General features: G+C 37.3%; 1 protein-coding gene across 1 annotated transcript; it reads right to left on the bottom strand.

Annotated features, from left to right (window-relative positions):
- Window positions 1-1,574: 1,574 nt before the first annotated feature.
- On the bottom strand, window positions 1,575-19,851 carry epsti1 (epithelial stromal interaction 1). Its single transcript, XM_084420318.1, has 11 exons — window positions 19,592-19,851; window positions 17,135-17,193; window positions 16,139-16,222; window positions 15,971-16,044; window positions 15,797-15,880; window positions 14,241-14,314; window positions 13,234-13,321; window positions 9,887-9,970; window positions 9,383-9,456; window positions 7,316-7,497; window positions 1,575-1,831 (listed from the first exon to the last, which is right to left on the bottom strand). Exons 1-11 carry the CDS (start codon window positions 19,747-19,749, stop codon window positions 1,701-1,703), a joined length of 1,092 nt encoding a protein of 363 aa, XP_084276444.1. The 5' UTR covers window positions 19,750-19,851; the 3' UTR covers window positions 1,575-1,700.
- Between the last annotated feature and the right edge of the window lie 29 nt (window positions 19,852-19,880).

The raw sequence follows: 19,880 nt of genomic DNA, 5'->3' as shown, positions 1-19,880 counted from the left end.
TCTTCATGTGGACACTTTTGCTCTTGCTACTGTATGTTAGCAAATATGTACACAAAATACATAGAAGATAGTTTTTTGTTGTTGTGAAATTCAACAGTAAAACTGTCAACCCTGTTACCATTCAACCCTGTTGCCTTTTCTGATCATAATAAATAAATGAATTGTGAAATATATCAATTCATTCTAAAACATTAAAATTGATAACAATAAAAAATGAAAGATGACAAATAAAAATATTGTTTTGTACCTTTATTGAGTATAGAAACTGACAGGAGGTGAAGTGGGAGAGAGAGGGGGAAGGGATCATGAGACGGCACAACTGCGCTACATGTTGGAGTACAGGTGAAACTCGAAAAATTTGAATATCATGATTATGGCTTACAGCTTATGAAAACCCCAAATTCAAAATCTCAGAAAATTAGAATATTACATGAAATCAATAAAAAAAAGATTTTAAATACAGAAATGTCGGCCCTCTGAAAAGTATAATCATGCATATGTTTATAGTTATATATACTTAATATGTTAGCTTCACCTTTTAATTTGAATTATTGAAATACACGAACTTTTGCACGATATTCAAATTTTTCGAGTTTCACCTGTACATGTCAGTTCCGACGACACAAACACAATTTATTAACAATTAAATACATTATATTTATCTTACATAAAATTTAAAATCTTAAAATCAGGACAAGACACCCATTTCATAAAAAGTCCTTACCATTACTTCACGATTAAATATGCTGAAAATAATGTTTCTGCGGCTTTGGTTCTGTAAGTATTTCTCTCATTTTTTTTTCCCATATGGATTTTAAAAAAAAGTCTTCATTAAAAAGCTATAAACCATGAACCAACCAGCTTCGAGCCAACATTACAAGCTTTGTTTTAAAGCTAAAAAGTATTTAAAAGTTGGACCCAATAAAGACTGTATACTTAATGCCTTTAAGAGGGAAATCACTACAACCCTTACAAATAACTACAAATATTAAAATAGTTTTTCACCAGGAATTTAAAAAATACATTGAAATAATGTGGACTGATTGCCTCAACAAAAGAATATACCATTGATTAACAACCTTGTAGCTCACAGTAGGTTTATAAGTAAATCACTTCCTCTATGTAGGAAATAAATGGGATATTTACTTCCGGAACCTGAATGTTGTGCACTATTTCACACAAACAGAGGCAGCCTTTTTAAATTCATGCAGAGTTCTAGAAGGAGCCTATATAGCATTTAGGAAGCTAATGATCTGTATGATGGTTTGGTTTTTCACTGTCCATCCCTATTGTGGATGAGTTCAGAATTCCTCTAGTCCTTTACCTCATTATAAATCAGCCTTTGGATTTTGTGAATGCACATCATTTACATCATTTAGTCTGTGAACTGTACTCATGGGACCCATAAACGTTCCCACAGCAGACTCAAATATTGATTTATTGTTTTGATTTCTTTTCTCTGTGGCTGTGTCAATCCATTTTGTGTCAGAACAAAAATAACTGCACAAACTAAAAAAGAAGTTGTGTCAGTTTAAAGGACACTAGAATGTTTTGTTCAAGCTCACCGCGTTCAATAATTAAATGGACAGTTCACACAAAAATCAATATTTACTCACAAATGGGGGAGTAAATAACGGCTGAATTTTCAGCTATCATTCAGCTTCACAACAACAACCACAAAAAGTGTATAAATATATATTTTAAAGATTTAGCAGCTCATATGCGTCCTTGTAATTGCCATTACACTGTTTGAGGATGTCTTCAAGCATTTCTTGCTCATAGTATGGAAACTGATTCTGAAGTTTCATCAGGGTCCACGTATGGTCACGATCTAAAAGAAAAACAACAAACAGACAGTAATTGTACAGTAATTTAGCTCATATCTTTATAGCACTAAAGCTGAATCACTCTAGGTTGGCATTTCCATGCACACCATGCTTAAGGACAAGTGTGAGGCGGTCAAAACATTATGAGCAACATGGTCACTTGTTCCTAGAGACTTCAGATCCCGAGTCTCACAGGCACACACATATCTCGCAGCGCAAGATTGACCTCCCTGCTGGTTCATCTGGTTCATAGAGCAGGACAGACAGGGTGGGAGAACTCGTCTCCACCGCAGTGCTTCTGCCAGCCTGTTCCGCAAACAACGGCATCTTGATCCCACACTAAACCACACACTAATGGACAGAACTAGCACTATGGCAGACAGATGTCCCATACACACAGATCCCAGGAATGCCGGATAGATAGGAAAGCCGTCATTGGACACAAAGGCCCCAGATAATGCAACAGAAAATCTATTAAACTGGGAAAACTGTGAAAGGATAGAAGAATGGTCACGGCAATAACTGAAACCGACAGAATAAGTGGCGTTCAATGCAGATGCTTACAGTTGAAGGTATACGTTTTAACGCTAGGCTTTTACTTGAACCAAATGACCTTGCTAATGCTTTGCTTTACCAGTTGACATACAAGAACATAATTGTAGGTGAAGTGTTTTTTTTATCCGAGTTTAATATGAAGAGTCAACTGTAAGTAATCCATTCGTAGGTTATTTATGGGTGGAGTTGTTCGGAAAATTGAAGTCATTCTTTTTGCAGTTAAATTCACAGATGTTAGTTGTGCAGAAATAACACTTCACCTTTAAGAACACTGCTAAAATGATTTTCCGTTATTCCTTTATTCCAATGCAAATATATAAACATTCTTAAATCAAGATACATTTACTTGAGAAGCAAAAATCAGATTTAATAACAAACACTCTTTTGGCGTTAAAAAACGACTGCCAGGATTTACTGAAGACACGCAGTGAAAAAATAGCGCTGAAAAGGCGTGGAAAGGCGTGCAGCTGATCTTATTGCATATGCATTTGTAGAAGTTTCCCTTTCAGATGGAACATTTTTGGAATATTTATGAATCACGCAACGGGATTTACTAAGATTTGCGCTAGTAAATTTACTGGTACTCGCGCCATTATTTAACGCCTGAAAAGCACGTCTTTAGACCAGACGCTAATTTGCGCTGCTCTTGGTAGATTGCGTTGGTCATTATGGAAATGATTTGGCTGCTTAATTCTTTAATATGCGCATTGTCAATAAATCACCCGCAGAACTTTCACTCCCATCTGCGCTTTTTAAATCTGGCTTAATCTTGTAGGTCTTAGGTCATTTATGATCTCATGTAAATGTATTGTGATTTAAGAATGTTTATACAGACCCTTTCCAAAAAATTTGAATATCATGGAAAAGTTTATTTATTTCCATAATTCCATTCAAAACGTTAAACTTCCATAGATTATAGATTCAGGGCCCACAACTTAAACGATTTCAAGTATTTAGTTGTTTATTTGTACATAATTTGGGCTTCCAGCTCATAAAACCCACGAAAACAGGATTTCAAAAAATTTGAATATTACATGAAATCACACAGTAATTCCACAGTGATACCATGGTCATTGAACCAGGTTTTGGTTATTTTGGCAGTGTGGGCAGGTGCAAATCCTGCTGGAAAATGAAGTCAGCATCTCCATAAAGCTTGTCTGCTGAAGGAAGCATGAAGTGCTCTGAAAACGTCCTGGTAGACGGCTGCGTTGAGTGGACAGCACAGTGGACCAACACCAGCCGATGACATGGCTCCCCAAACCAACACAGACTGTGGAAACTTCACACTGGACTTCAAGCATCTTGGATTGTGTGCCTCTCCATTCTTCCTCCAGACTCTGGGACCTTGGTTTCCAAATGAGATGCAAAATTTGCTCTCATCAGAAAAGAGGACTTTGGTCCACTGTGCTTTATTAAATCCAGAGTCAACGCAGCCGTCTACCAGGACATTTTCAGAGCACTTCATGCTTCCTTCATTTTCCAGCAGGATTTGCACCTGCCCACACTGCCAAAAGAACCAAAACCTGGTTCAATGACCATGGTATTACTGTGTAATTACTGTGTGATTTCATGTAATATTCAAATTTTTTTAAATCCTGTTTTCGTGGGTTTTATGAGCTGGAAGCCCAAATTATGTACAAATAAACAACTAAATACTTGAAATCGTTTAAGTTGTGGGCCCTGAATCTATAATCTATGGAAGTTTAACGTTTTGAATGGAATTATGGAAATAAATAAACTTTTCCATGATATTCAAATTCTTTGGAAAGGGTCTGTGTATTTGTACAGGAAAATAAGACAAATACTGAGAAAGAAAATATATTTTTGCATAAAATATACAGTTTGAATTGGATACAAAGGTGTAGTTAAACAGAGAATGCTTCTATTAATTCAACATTCAGCCTGAGAACTGAACTCATGGAAGCATCATGAGCCAGGGCAGGTCCTATCTCTACCGTGAGTAAGCCGAACCGCAGCCAGACGAGAGGTCATTCTGAGACTTGGTTCGGAGACAAACACATCTAATGTTTCTGGTAATCAGAGACAGAGGTGTGAGTTTGAGAATTGGAAGACCTGGCTGACCCCAAACCTCAGCTGAGGATACAACCTTTGGTCCTCGCAGTGATTCAGACGTAAGTGATGCTGAACACACAAACATAATGTGTCATTAGGCATCTGAGAAGATTTACAGACTGTTTCAGCGCGAATGGCACATTAGTCCTACGCCATCACACAGCAGTCCACAGGCTCTGCGCGCAGATGGGAAAGCTGGCTGTTACAGTCACACCTCTTTACAAAAAAAAAAAGGAGAAGAACTCCACATATGGAGCTAGATTCAGGCTCAATCGGACCATGTCATTTCCAAATCCCACTTAGGAGGCTAATACAATGTGTGTGAATCATACAAGTTCCATGCCTGTTAGTCAGAATAGAATAAACAATAGGGTTACACTTTTTTTTAAGGTGTCATTGTTTCAGTGTAATTATATACTTAAGTGCTGAGTAATATTAAGCAACTATATGCACTTACTATAGGGTTAGGGATTTGGTTGAGGGGTAGTTGCATGTAATTATGCATAATTTACTGTTATTACTATGTCAAGTAATGTAACATGTAACAAGGACACTGTAAAATAAAGTGTTACCAACAATAGTTTTAAAATGATCACTCCATCAAAGGAGAAATGTAAACTATGCCATTATTAACTCAATATTACGTTGTTACAAACCTGTATGCAGTTCTTTTTTCTTTTCTTTTTTTTAATGGAACAAATGGAAATTCTGTTGCAGTCTGTCTATGGAGGGGTCAGAAATCTCTCGAATTTCATCTAAAAGATCTTCATTTGTGTTCCGAAGATGAATGAAGGTCTTACGGGTTTGGAACGACTTGAGGGTGAGTAACTAATGACAGAATTTTCATTTTTGGGCAAACTAACCCTTTAAACACTCTCTTATTCATTCCAACATAAATGTTCGGCACGAAAATTTAACCCATGAACCCCATCCCCGACCAAAAAAACAGATTCAATCTCTGACAGTAAATTGCACTTTTATAAAAGCAGAATAATTTGGCTATCAAAAGCACAGATTCTATTGGCTGGACAGTTTTCTTCGCAGTGCAATGGAAAAGAAATCATGCCCTTGTCCATTAAAAAATAATTAAAAAAAAATCTCATTGACGGCATTGCTAACGTTTATGTCGGTCTGAACAGACGGCATTAAAGGGATAGTTCACTTTGAAATTAATTTTTGATATGTTTTAGCTTACCTCAAGGGCATCCAAGATGTAGGTGTCTTTGTTTCCGCATTTTTAGGTCAAACCGTTCTTGTCTGTCAGTCATATAATGCAGGTCGATGGTCACTGTCTCAAAACACAAGCACAGAGTCCAAATTAAAACAATTCCCCATCGTCCAAATTAAACAATTCCCCATCGTAAGTACACATTGATGGCCTAAGACACGAAACGAGCGGTTTGTGTGAGAAAACGAACAGTATTTATATCGTTGTTATCTCTTGAACACAGCACACGTCCAAATGATCTGACGGCGCGGGCGGGTATAGATATAAACATAGACGTCGCCTTGGCTATGGTTTCGTTCCAATGAACTGCAGTAGCGAAGGCGACATCTAGTGTATACATCTATACCCGCCCGCGCCGTCAGATCATTTGGACGTGTGCTGTGTTCAAGAGATAACAACGATATAAATACTGTTCGTTTTCTCACACAAACCGCTCGTTTCGTGTCTTAGGCCATCAATGTGTACTTACGATGGGGAATTGTTTCATTTGGACGATGGGGAATTGTTTTAATTTGGACTCTGTGCTTGTGTTTTGAGACAGTGACCATCGACCTGCATTATATGACTGACAGACAAGAACGGTTTGACCTAAAAATATCAAAATTGAAACTACTGCGGAAAAAAAGACACCTACATCTTGGATGCCCTTGAGGTAAGCTAAAACATACCAAAATTTTATTTCAAAGTGAACTATCCCTTTAATAGCCGTTAATTTGAATTAAAAAGTTCATCACACAGAATTTTCGCGGTTTCAGCAGGTCTTAAGGGTACCGACTCAGTGACCAGGGTTTTTAAAGCTAACTAAAAGGAAAACTAAAACCATTAAAATAACATTTTCATTATTTGAAATAAAATAAACTTTAACTGTGATAAAATAAAATAAATATATATATATATATTTTTTTATTTCAACTAATTGCCAAGGCAACATTTCTCACTTTAACATAGCTTAACAATGTACTAAAGTAACTTAAAATTTAAAATGAATGAATAAGAACTATATAAAAAAATCTTTATAAAAAAAAAAAACGGGTTTACAGCGACATGAGTAAATACCGACTGATTTTCATTTTTGGATGAACTACAGTATTTCTTTAACCCACACTAGAGCAGTGAAAGTCTGAAGACAGCATGGCAAATCTCCAAGTAATGACAATGCTGCCAGACTGGATCTTGAAGAGCTAACCAAGGTTTTTGCTCCAGTCGCTGGCATTAATCAGTTGTTGTCACACAGGCATGAAAATGATTCAAGCTTCTCCAAGGCTGGATGAGTTTACTTTACAGGCCTCAATTTGGCCTCAAAAAAACACATCCAGCTCGCTAATAATCAATTCGCAAGTTACTGGCACATACTGTAATTGACACTAACCTCTCATAACGCAGGCAGATTGTATATACATGGACATCTAAGAGCATCACGCGTCAGGAGTACTGGGACATTTTTTATTTATACAATACGCTATGCTGTCCGGCACCAGGGGTGAGGGATCTGTTTAATCTCACACACACGTGGAGGCTTTGAGACTCGAGAGTTCGGCGCAATGGAGACATTTCCAGAACTGCTGTGAAATGAAACAGACCTAAACACACACAGTGCCATGGCGGATGCATATAAATCTTGTTTAAGACTCACCATCCTCCTCTGCACTGTCTGTGTGGACCCGTGATGGGTTGGGTACTGGGGAGAAGGCTGTATCCTGTGGTTCATAAGCATCATCCAGCCAGTCATTTCTGTTTTCAGGGGTTTGGGTCACGGGTTCAGACACCCTATCTGAGCGACTCACGTCCAGACGGTCTAGGAAGGCCAAGTTCACCCTGAAGAGAGCAAAACATCATCAGAGTTGTTCCGAGCAATGAAATACTCTTACTTCATTTCATGATCTATTCAAAAGCCAAAGAAAACAGATATGTTTTTAAAGAAAAATGGCTAGCGACGAAGATGCCCTCACGTGGAAAGGAAGACCATTCCATAATTTCGGACCCTTCACCGAAAAGATTTATAACGGCAACGAGGAACCGTCAATAGCAGTTGGTCATAGACTCTAGTTAGAGAGTAAGGGTGTAAAAGGTCACTAATATATTTGGGTGCGAGACCAAATAGTGCCTTGTAAGCAAAAGTAAAAAAAATTACATCCAGGAATTTAGGAAATTAAGGAAATAAAAGCCACTTAAGTGTACTTAAAGAGAGAAAACCTTTAATGATAATGTTTCTTAAACCTAAGTTTTACTTTAAAGTACATTTTACAGCATCTTTTAATAATATTTTGTTGTGCTTTACAGTATGCATATTTTATAAGTGTTGACATACTAAAGCAGATGTAAAGTGCTTAATTATACTTTTAACTGTAGCGTGTTATTCAATATAATACATTTAAAGTTAATATACTTTAAATGTACATCATTACAAATATGCTATTAAAAATATATTTCAATAGGCTACATGACACACAAGTTTCAATAGAAGTATAATTTAGTTTACCATGAATGTTTGTCAGTATTCAGCATACTTTAACCATATTTCAAAGACAATAGAAGTAATTATGAACATATAACGATGTACTTAAGTCCTACTTAAGTGGATAAAAAGGACACTCTGTAGGTCATCTAACTATATTTAATTTTAATTTGAACTACAATACATTGTGTTTTAATTGCAATTAACAAGGTGATTCTCTATAGAAAAATGTTTTGTTATGCTGGTTGAAAGTCTCCTCATATGCTGATAGCAATCAGTATGTTAAGCGGTCTAAATGTATTTTGAAGGCGTAGGACCATAAAATGTTTGTTCAATCATTGCATTCGGTCCAAATGAAATGATCCCAACATACAGTAGTGTCGACCCAGATCTGGGCCACATCTGGTTCATGTGGATTCAATGCGTACCAGATGTGGGCTGGATCTGGGATAACACTATGTTGCTGTCTGGGTTGCCTGAAATTTCATGTCCTGAAATCGCATATGAATAAACCTGAAATACACTGCATTCTTTCCTTTATGTCAACTTCTGTACTCGAGTCATTTCACAATCGCATACTTATGTATGCAAGTAAACACTTCGGTTTTTCCCTTCACTGTACTGTAAAGTTTTCTCACTGGTGAATGACACATGATGTAATCAAACAACACTTCTCTGGTCGCTTCTGGTCTGCGCGCGTTCATGTGTTTTGGAGGAGGCGTGGCTTTTGGACTGTGATTTGCAGGCAGGGAGGGATCGTATGCTTTCAATGCTAACAGGCTAAAGTTAGCATTTCCTAGATCACCTACTGCACCTCTAAGTGCTTGCAAACATTACATTCAGTTCGCACTTCATTATATTCTCTCAAAGTATATTTTCCCCCAATGGAGTATTCAAGTTGTGCTTCATATTTTAGACAGGTTTCAAAATGTGTTTTTGAAACCCGTATGTATTCTCCTATGAAACACAAAAGCAGCTACTTCTATTATGCTGGAGAACCTTATCCTCAGGTTTTGCACATACTTGCAGACTTAATCCAGTCATGGTTGAGTCATTAAAGCAACTAAAATACAAAAACATTCTTATTTTCGAATCGCAACGTTGACAATATAATTTTAAATGAAAAAATGGCATCAAATTAGAAAAATGCATAATATAAGCATTTTCACTAGTGGTCTCAGACTCCTTTATTAATTCTGACAGTCATGTTTTTTTTAGTGGTTTGTCATGATTAAGCATCCATACCGCTGATGGTCAGCTTCAGTCCGTCTCTTCCTTTCCTCCTCCTGTTGTTTTTGTTTTTCCTCCAACATTTCTGTCTGGAAATAGTAAGGTAACGAAAATTTCATCTCCAACTGAAATGTCTCCTCAGAAATGTCTCCTTATGTTAATGTCTGTGACTGTAATAATTTAATGGCGCGTTTCCATAAATAAACAACAATATCAACATGACAGGTCAGACTGACCTTTTGTGCTTGATGCATATCAGTGAGTTAAATCTGTGTCTGACCGGCATTCAAAGCCACAGAAATACCACTATACAGCCAGCTGGAAAACACCTACACTACTTCATCCATGACTACCTCCTATGTCCTAGAACATGGTAATCAATAGCATATGCTAGGCAGAGTTAGTTCTTATTCTTGGCAAAGCTCAGACATTTAGCTGTGGTGTTCCTCTGAACCAAAAGTGGAGGTGATGTTCGTACTGTATGTTCAGACCATCTGTTTTACTTCCTTTGTTCTGTACCTTTCTCCTCTGCTCCTCTTTCATCATAAGCAGGCCTGCGTTCTCCTCCTCTCTTCTGGAATCCCTGTACTCATGACTTTTAACCTGTGAAGAAAGAGTGGCCACGCAATGAAAACTAGGAATGTGCAAAAATGCATATTTTTTAAACTGACTATATGCTGAGTTTCCTGAACGCCTTGAATAATTAGGCTGGTTTCAGATTGAACTTATTACTACTTAGATGCTGTTCACATAGGATGCATTTATAAGGGAACCCTTTTTACCTTGACACGCTATCTTAAAAATGCAATGCTCATGGCAGAAGATGCTCAAAAACCTTGATGCAATGGTTAAATATGTCCATCTGCATGTATGTGGACCACTCAGTCCGATCAGTGGCCATATTATACATATTGCACACAAAAATTGCAAGCACTGACACAAACCAACAGTTCCGGGCAATTAATTTGACAAAATTTGCAAGGTTAAAGATTTCCGAATTTAATTTGAGGCAGGCAAGTAAACTAGTTATCAACATGCATAACTGTATTTGATGAATTATTAAGTTCTGAAGTTCTGTGAGATAATGAGAATTTAACTATTTATATCGGGGATGTGATTTTTCCATATTTATACGGATTTCTGTATTTTCCAACCTGAAGTATGACCCACGTGAATTACGTAAATATGAGCGGGAAAAAAAAATCGTTTTCAAATACATTTAAAATACATGTATTTCATGCAACGATACTTTAGCTGCCAACAGCACTGAATGGGATTACAGTGCCATCCAGCAGCAGCTGTGTGTAGAACATCCTTAGCATCTCAAACTTAACACTCGGTAAACACCAAATGCAAGTGAAATCAATTTTGGCAAGTATAGTATATGAAACTGATACTCACCAGCTGGCCGATAACTGGCCGCTGTGTGTTTCAGAGTGAAGCACGGCACTGTGTTTATTTACACGCGACGGTTTGTAGCTAATGCTGCTCTACATGAACTCTGTCTCTACAAACTCTGTTAGTTTGAGTTGCCAAACATTAAACACATTCTCAAATGGGGGTTTTGCTTTATTGAATTTAGAGTTGTTTTAACCAAGATACCTTCAAAGGAGCAAACTAAGAGCATAACCAATGTCCATCGCATTTGCAGATTGATATCTAAACGATTTTTTTGTTTTTCTCACTAACTAAATATTTAAATCAAATAAAATGCCAACAATAGAAATAACTAGCTAGGTTAGCCGAGTAAGAAAAGTCCTTAGATATCGCAGTCAGTTCGTACTGCCGTTAATACTTTCTCTAACAAGCGAATGCAATGAGACCTGTTTTGCTGTTTGTTCATGTGACTATTTGTAATCAGAATGATTTATAAATCTGTTGTTAAAAAAAAAGAAGCTTCAAGGTCTTCCTGCAGTTCCTGCACATGTATGTGTATGTGCATGTACTGTACAAAAATTTTCTGTTCATGAGAACTGTATCATTTAATTTTCCCACAGTGGCCTGTGATTGTGGTATAATGTATTTCAGATATCTTGGCCCTAAGTAAAAACAAAACAACTGTGGTTGGTCGTTGTGCATGTCAGTCAGATGGTCTCTTCCTATCAAAGTATAAGCTGCAACGAGGACCAGACTATTCTACAAGTCAAAAACATACAGGACCCCAGCCATTGTCCATACAGTACTACCCCCGAGGGTGAGCCCATCACATATTTCAGCACAAAACTTGGCTCTGAAAGGGTGTTAGCTGTGATGTTACTCTAAGTTTCTCATGGCCCAGTTCAGAAAGATGCTTGTAAGGAGGGGCAAGCAGAGAGCCTGGAAGTTGAAGAGATCCTTTGTGTGTTTGGTCAGACGGCCTGGGGACAGCAGGCAGGGGCTGCTCTGTTTGGAATGGCCAGAGAGCAAGGGGAATAGGTGGGACGACCTGGGCCTGGCATCCTGGGAAGCCAATACAAAGGATCTTTTGCACAAACAGAGGATATGGTGGAGATTAATCTGTCTTGTGGAAGCATCACTGAAAGCATAACAATTCTCGGTGGCCACAAAACCACATCAAGAACCCGTCTTTCCACAAACACTTTGATCGGCGGGCCTACGACATTTAGGTTGGAGCGTTTCATTACTTGGCCTGGAGTCCATCCAGCCACTTAAGTCAATACAGCAAGAGAAAGCACAATCGAACGGCCTCCTCTCCCGGTATGCAGAGAGAGCACAGAACGCTGTTTGCATGTGTTGTGTACCAAGACCCCGCAGTCCTAATGCACGATCTGTCCATTAGAGGAATTTTCCCCATTAGTCATCCAGAGGGAAGTCCTCGAAAATCTCAAACAGGGAACAATTTCAGATGGATTTTGAAAGCCGCACAACAAAACATTCTTTGCTCGACACGAGACGATGTCGTTTTTTAACAGTGCTGTCAGATGCCAGTTTTAGTGGTTTCAACAACATAAGAGGCAGCCCTCAAACCTCTTATGGTCAGCTCAGCCCCACCAGTCACGGTCAGCAATTAACCAGGGATCGGGGCAAATTGCCACTGAATGTGACAAAAATACTCCAGCAGCAAACTCCTCTGTTTGATCTGTTGCCTAACTTTTGACATATTTCTTCACATCAAATTCTAGGCCTCCGTACTTATCTTTGTAGACTGTGTAGTCACTGTTGTCACTACAGCACAATCACTCTCTCAGAGGTTAGTGCTGTGAATTTGCAGTATTTTACATGCTTTGTGATAGATAAGATCTAGACAGGTGGAGCTGCGGATAAAGTGGAAAAGTTTGTTTAAAAAAAAACTAACAGCAAAGTATGATCTAAGTCCAATGTGGTTAGCAGTAATTAACACCTCTAATAGATCCTGTCAGATTACTTTTGTCCGCTGAGACTCTGGCTCCTTTCCAGGTACTTTCACTCAAACAATACAGGTTATTCCACACCAGTCTCTCTTTTTGTTTAATTCTCACAGACCCATCTCTGCCTTTTGTGAGGCGTGCTTGCTGTGAACTCTGGGAAGTCCCCTGAACTCTGCTTGCCTCACCATTCAGAAGCAGCACTTGCACCATTGCGATGACTGAAAGCTGCATATTTAAAACAGAGAAAGCTTTATAATGGACTCAGACAGCCTTCTCTGGTATGGGGCTAATAAGGAGATACTTTTTTTTGGGGGGGGGGGGGGGCATATAGTCCAATGTGCCATGTCAATGACAGCTCTTGAGTGAGGACTGTTTACATTGAAAACATGCATCAAAGATAGATCAATTAGTGTGAATTATTCCAGTGCCTCAGGCTCTAACCTCAGTGCCACAGTTATGCACAAGAGGCTTGAACTCGGGCCTATGGAGCGTACAGTGCATTTTTGGCCTCTGTCTTACCCAGGATGATGTTGGTATGGAATTGCTCACTGCCATAGAAACGTTACTGCTGGACCGCTCAATTCTTTGAAGAAACTCATTGGTTTTCCTGCAGGAGGAAAATACATAATTGTGATTACAGGGATAGTTCATCCAAAAAATGAAAATGCTGTCGTCATTTACTCATCCTCGTGTTGTTCCAAACCCATATAACTTTCTCTCTTCCAAAAAGAAAAAAAAAATTGCACACAATTCTGAGCTGTATATACATTTGAGGAAAAGACTGAAATCTAAGTTGTAATTTACCGACTGTCTGGGACTGCTGGATGCCCTCAAATCTCATTCACATTTGCACATATACTAGGGCTGGAAATTAATATTTGTAGTTTAAAAAAATATTAAAAAATATTAATTTAGCCACCATCGTACCAGACAAAATGTGTGGCTAAACATCACAATGTGCCAAATTTGAATATGCACATATTAAAATTGCATCGATGAGATCTAAAAGGTAAGCCAAAAATGAATTTGAAAATGACATTTTAAATTTGGGGTTGGTTTTCAAACAAAGATATTGTATAATTTTAGAATACTTGGAATATATGGAATTCATATGGACCACTGCAGTAATTATGCATAATTGTGATTTTTTTTTTTTTTTTTTTTGGGCCAGTTTGGCCTTAATAGCTAATAGTATTGCAACCAGACTAACAAAAAAAATGCGGGTTTGGGTTTGTCGTATGGGTTTACAACAACATAAGAGTTAATGATGCAAAAGTTTCACTGCCAACAGTGACACATGCCACCGTTTGACTAACTTGAAGGATTCCTTGCATTGTTTTCAATAATCTCTTGACAAGATTTCTGCATAAAAGGCATATTTTCTACTGAACTTGGGCCAAGGGTAAACCTGTCCATTCAGGTTTATTGTTTTTGGATAATGGCCAATAAAGCAGCTTAACATCCTTCTTCCTTGTTTTGAACAAAACACACTTTAAATCTGTCATGTGGGGAAAATGTAAACGTACATTTGCTTATCGTGCTGATACCGCTCCTGTCTCTGTTCCTCTTCTTGCTTTCTCCTCATCTCTAGTTTAATGGCCTGCAATGCAATGCATTAAAGATGTTGATGTAAAAGTACTTACAGTATCCATTCTCAGCTTAATATGTAAAATGAACTACAAGTAAGCCATTTGTAGGTTGACTTCACAAAAAAAAGTGTAAACACTGTGGCTCTCTTTGACATATCAAAACATTACTAGGTTTGTTTGAGCATCCTGACCAGCTGGACATACAGTAACAAGATTGGCTCATCCAATGGTGTGAGTTTAGGGAAGAACTATCAGATCACTGCCAACCTATATATATATATGTGTGTGTGTGTGTGTGTGTGTGTGTGTACATGCAAAGCATCATGCATTTTTAGTACCAGGGACAGTATTTGTTTTATTTATTCTACAGCCATTTAAACACCATGTCATTTTTGCAGTGTAACTTAATAATTTAGAATTCATACCCCATTATCATTTGGACAATTGCCATCAATAATTTGCACTTAAGCTTGCACTACAATCTGATTTAAATAATACAGTGTGATCCGTCTGTACGGAGCCTTAAAGGGACATAGCAACAAACAAAAAAATGAAATGCAAGAATTATATGAGAATGCTTTTTGCGAGAGAATGCGTGTTTCTCGGGGGAATGCAATACATTTGCAAGAGAATGCTAAAGCATTGACAATTTGTGAAAATTATGAAAATGCTTTTATTCTGCATTTTTCTAATTTAATGCAATATATTTCATCACAAAGTCCAAATTCAGATCTTCTGACAAGTTCTTGAAATATTGTATTCAATTGTTTGACTACTGACTTTAAAATAGGCCACACATTTAGATTTTAATATACTATATATATAAATATTCTTTTTTTATTCATATTATGTTTCAACATTAGCAGAATAATAAAAAATAAAAAATTATTCAGGTTTGAACCACATATTTTCAAAGCGTTGTCATTCTTCTGTCATTCCCCTCTGTAGATTGCACTTCCTGTTAGATGCTTACTGCATTTCATTGGCTCTGTATTTGTACTCTCCACAACGACAATAAAGTTAAATCTAATCTACCGGTTATTAAAAAAAAAAATGTCTCTAGCTGTTTTTAATTTCCAGCATTCCAGTTTTCCAAGCTTATCTACAATCCCGAGATCCCTAAAGTAAACCATTATTGCACTACAAGAACAGCCAAGCAGTGACCGGCGCATGTTTTAGCAAATGAATTCTGGTGTCTGTGGCTGCTGGAATAATTAGACTCGTCAATCACGCAAAACACATGCAGCAGCAGCAGCACTAAAGGCTGAAGTCTAATATCTCATTTAATTGCAGAGAATATGATAACTTGTATGTTGCCTGCAGTGACATCTGGAGTTATAAAGTCTGAATTACAAAGGCATCATAAAAAAAAATAACTGAATCCAAACATAAGCCAGATGACCAGATGAAGTTTTGCAAGATGCATAAGAGTAACATAATGCTCTACAGAAATGCTGTAAAAAGTCAGATGTAAACAATTTCTTGGGCTGTACCTTCTCTCGCTGTATGGCCTTCATCTTCTCAATTTCCTCCTCCTCTGCCTGTCTATTTATTCTATCCATTTCCTCTTTTCTGAGCTGTAGAAACATGTAAATGTACTGTAAATACGCAAAACACCACAAGTATTAAGGAAATGAATCAGACATTTTAGACAGGTACTCCGAAACCTTTTTTCTCAGCTTTGACTGGCGCGCTTCCACCTGCTGTCTCTGTCTGACTTCTGCCAATGATACTGCGCCACCTGTGAGAGAATATATTCGCAGCTTTAGAAGTTCTTTTCCTTTGCTCTTTTGTGTTTTAGATCAAGACATCCGCATATTTCATCTTCACATTACCCAGTCTCTCCGGAGGCAGCTGAATAGGACCAGGGCGATTCTCTTCCTGCCATCTCCTCAGATCCTCCTCTTCTTTCTGTGCCACTGCAGAAATAGTCAATAGAGTAAATAGGCTGGCAAATGGAAGTTTGCATGGTGCATGGTAATAAAAGACTACGTTCTACACACACTTTTTTTAAAGACTTTTTTTGTTAACAAACTAAAAGCTGGAATACACCACTACATGGATTTTGTGCATTTGGACTCGGAGTTGGCCAATTTTGTATGCTCTCTTAGCAATTAGGCTCATGTTTCTGCATGGAGTTCAGCTCCAACCTAAATAAAACACACCTGAACCAGCTAATCAAGATCTTCAGGATCACAGGTAGGTGTGGGGAAGCAGGTTGGAAATGTGCTGCGCTCACGCCATGTCGTAATTACCATAATGTTCAATGTTCTACTCATGACGTCACAATAAGTAAAGCCACCTTGCCACCATATTGGTATTCCCACACATCCTATTGATTTAATAAGACACCATCTGATTTTAATGAGAAAACATTACCTAACAAGTCAGTGTTTTATTTATGAAGTTTCCCTGCACATTCTTACATTGCAAATGTCCTAAACATGTAAATGGTTATTTGTTTAAAACTGGGAATTTTTGCATTTCTATATCAACACTATCAACGCCTAAATGAATCTGCAGCGGAGCTCTCAGAAAATTCCCAGTTTAAAAGTTGTAACAAGTTGGAATCTCGTAATTACGGTAATTGCTACAAGGCGCGAACGCACCTATAAAGTGTTTTAAAATCTATTCAGATTTGAATAGTTGTGTAGTGTATTCCAGGCTTAAGATAATGTTTAACTACATTAACAACAACAACAACGAAATAAATGTGTCTTCCCTTTCAGTCACAAACAAACATGCTGAAATTGCACCTGATGGTAACAATTAGAGAGACATCTGGATCACATGAAGATGAAAAATACAACAACAGTCGTGTCATGACTTACTCCTCTGCAGTTTGCTCCGTCTTGATTCATTTGGTGGTATCTTGGTGTATCCCTCAGCACTGTGTGGGCAATGGCATGCATAGGTTGATTTTAGTTTCTGACTGTCTCCAACTGTGTTGTGAACTTATCAGCTTGTCTAATGTGCCAGCAATGTCTCAAAACCAAGGTGGGGCACAAGTCATCTTTTCTTACGTAAGGTCAGAATTTTTCACAAACAACTCCGGGGAACTCCCCCTCTATCCCCATCATGTTTGATCGTGACACAATACTCCCACCCCAAATATTACAGCAGTCAAAATACAATTAAAAACACATTTGTATCACATTTGTATTATAGCTCCCTGACATCACAAATGACCCCGAATGTGCTTAATGATGACATATAAAACAATGAATCATGTGGTGTAAAATAAAAATATTAGATTTATGATCACCGTTAGATAAATCAGTAATCAAGAAAATGATCACAACACAAATAGAAATAGCAAGAGTAGTTCAGTTGAGATCAGTATTTTACATTGGTTACAACTAAATAAACAAATCAATGACAAGGACACAAATAATGAGAATCCCTCTTACAAAAATTCACTATAGTAACCATATTCCTGGCAAAATATCATAGTTACGGTTAAAGGGATACTTCTGTCATCATATAGGCCTACTCACCCTCATCTTGTTTCAATCCTTTATTAAATTCTTTCTTCTGCTGAACAGAAAGGAAGATATTTAGAAGAATATCAGTAACCAGACAGTTTCTGGTCTCATTGACTTCCATAGTATATTTTTTTCCTACTATGGAAGCCAATGAGACCAGAAACTGTCTGGTTACTGATATTCTTCTAAATATCTTCCTTTCTGTTCAGCAGAAGAAAGAAATTCATACAGATTTGAAAAAACATGAGGGTGAGTATATGATGACAGAATTTTCATTTTAAAGTGGAGTATCCCTTTAAGGAAACCGGTTTCCCAAAAACCCCAAAAGTTGACATTGCTGAAAGAGATCACATATAAATCTATTAGGGTTTTTAACTAACATAAACTAGTAACTATGTTGTTATTGTACAACTAGCCCTATATATATATATATATATATATATATATATGCTGTAAAATGATTTCTATATCTAGTAATGCTTGAAAATACTTGAAAAACACAGAAGTGGTGTGACGAATAACAAGGACTCCGTAACAACTAAAACAGACAGGGTATAAATACACACAGAACTAACAATCATGATGGGGAACAGCTGGGTACAATGAACAGTGATGAGTGCAGACAAGGATTGTGGGAAATGCAGTTCCTAATGAGAATGACACCGTGGGGGAAGGGGACCTCTAGTGGACACCAGGGAACATAACACAACACTGTGACAGTGTTTGATCGATTTTATTTACAAAGTAGTTGATGATGTTTGTTTATTATCTTTTTGTCTTGTGATGCCTTGTCAGTAAGCATTACGCTCATTGTAAATGAAGGGAAACATTTTAGATGTGCTTCATATACAATAGGTGTACATTTATAATGGCTAGAAACAGGTGTTATAATGATGGCCGAGAAAACATGATGAAGTTTAGTTGAGGCATTAAATAAAGACATTTATTTAAAAACATGTAGGCCTATATACATTTTGGACACCGGTACTGTGTACCAGAGGGTTGTTGTGTTTTTTAAGGTTATTTTAATAGGTATTGTTTTATTATAGGCCTATTTTACAATGTTTTTAGTTTTACAATGTTTAGAATGTTTTAGTGTTATACTATTCCTGTATGCCGAACATCCCTTCGGGGACAATAAGTATTTCACAAGGTTCTATACCGAACCTTAAAGGGTTCCGTCAGGTGCTTCAGAACCTTTTAGGGGTTCCATCATGGGATCATTTTAGGGAGTTTTAATTAATACATTTTGTTTTAATTCATTTCTTATTTTAATAAAATTGTATAGGTTACACAGCTCGTAAACATATTTTATCACTAGAAAACATTGAAATAAAAAGTGTATTATGCAATAATTTAATGACCTATAACCTTTTTGCTAAAGGGTTTCTTAATAGTGAGTAAAGAACCCTATAGTTCTACTTTATACCCCACTGAACAATTTTTTCTAAGAGTGAGTATCATATATCCGAGTCCTGTAAGTTTCGTTTCTCCTGATTGTTTGGACGGAAACGAAAGTGAAACTTAAGTAGGCTAGGCTAGTTGTTGGCTAATAAAGAAGCTATGCAAATAAACGTACGATTTAATCCCCAGAATGCCGAAATAAATATCGAAATAACGATACATTTGAATGTTTATAAAACGTTTAAAATGTAAATGTGTTTTAAATGTAAAATGTTTTATTTTTATAGGCTATAGTATACACTATTTTTTTTTCCTTTTTTTTTTATGTCTCAAACGTAAACATTCGTGAAATTTCACTTGACTAATAGGCCTAATTTTCTTTAGCTGTAAATTACTCACTGTGTTGGCTGATTCTGAGGGTTTTGCGGTCCAGGTGAGGAGTTCTCACATTCACTCGTTTGCTCGCTGTCCGTCATATTGCTCCTTTGATTTATTGTATCTCCTCTATATCCCACGCTTCTTGCGTTATTACGATTTAGATGCGTATAGTTATTCATGCTGCTAAATTCTGTCGGGTGTCTGCGATAAACCGCAGCAGCTGATCACTGGCAGTGGCAGAGCTGGTTGTGACAGGGTTGGCAAGTCTCTTTCTGTGCGGGATTCCCCGCTATAAATACCATTATCCATT

Source organism: Rutilus rutilus (genome assembly GCF_951802725.1).
Source record: "Rutilus rutilus genome assembly, chromosome: 10".
Taxonomy (NCBI): Eukaryota; Metazoa; Chordata; class Actinopteri; order Cypriniformes; family Leuciscidae; genus Rutilus; species Rutilus rutilus.
Note: the sequence above shows the minus strand (reverse complement) of the source record. Positions and strands in the feature narration are given on the sequence as shown.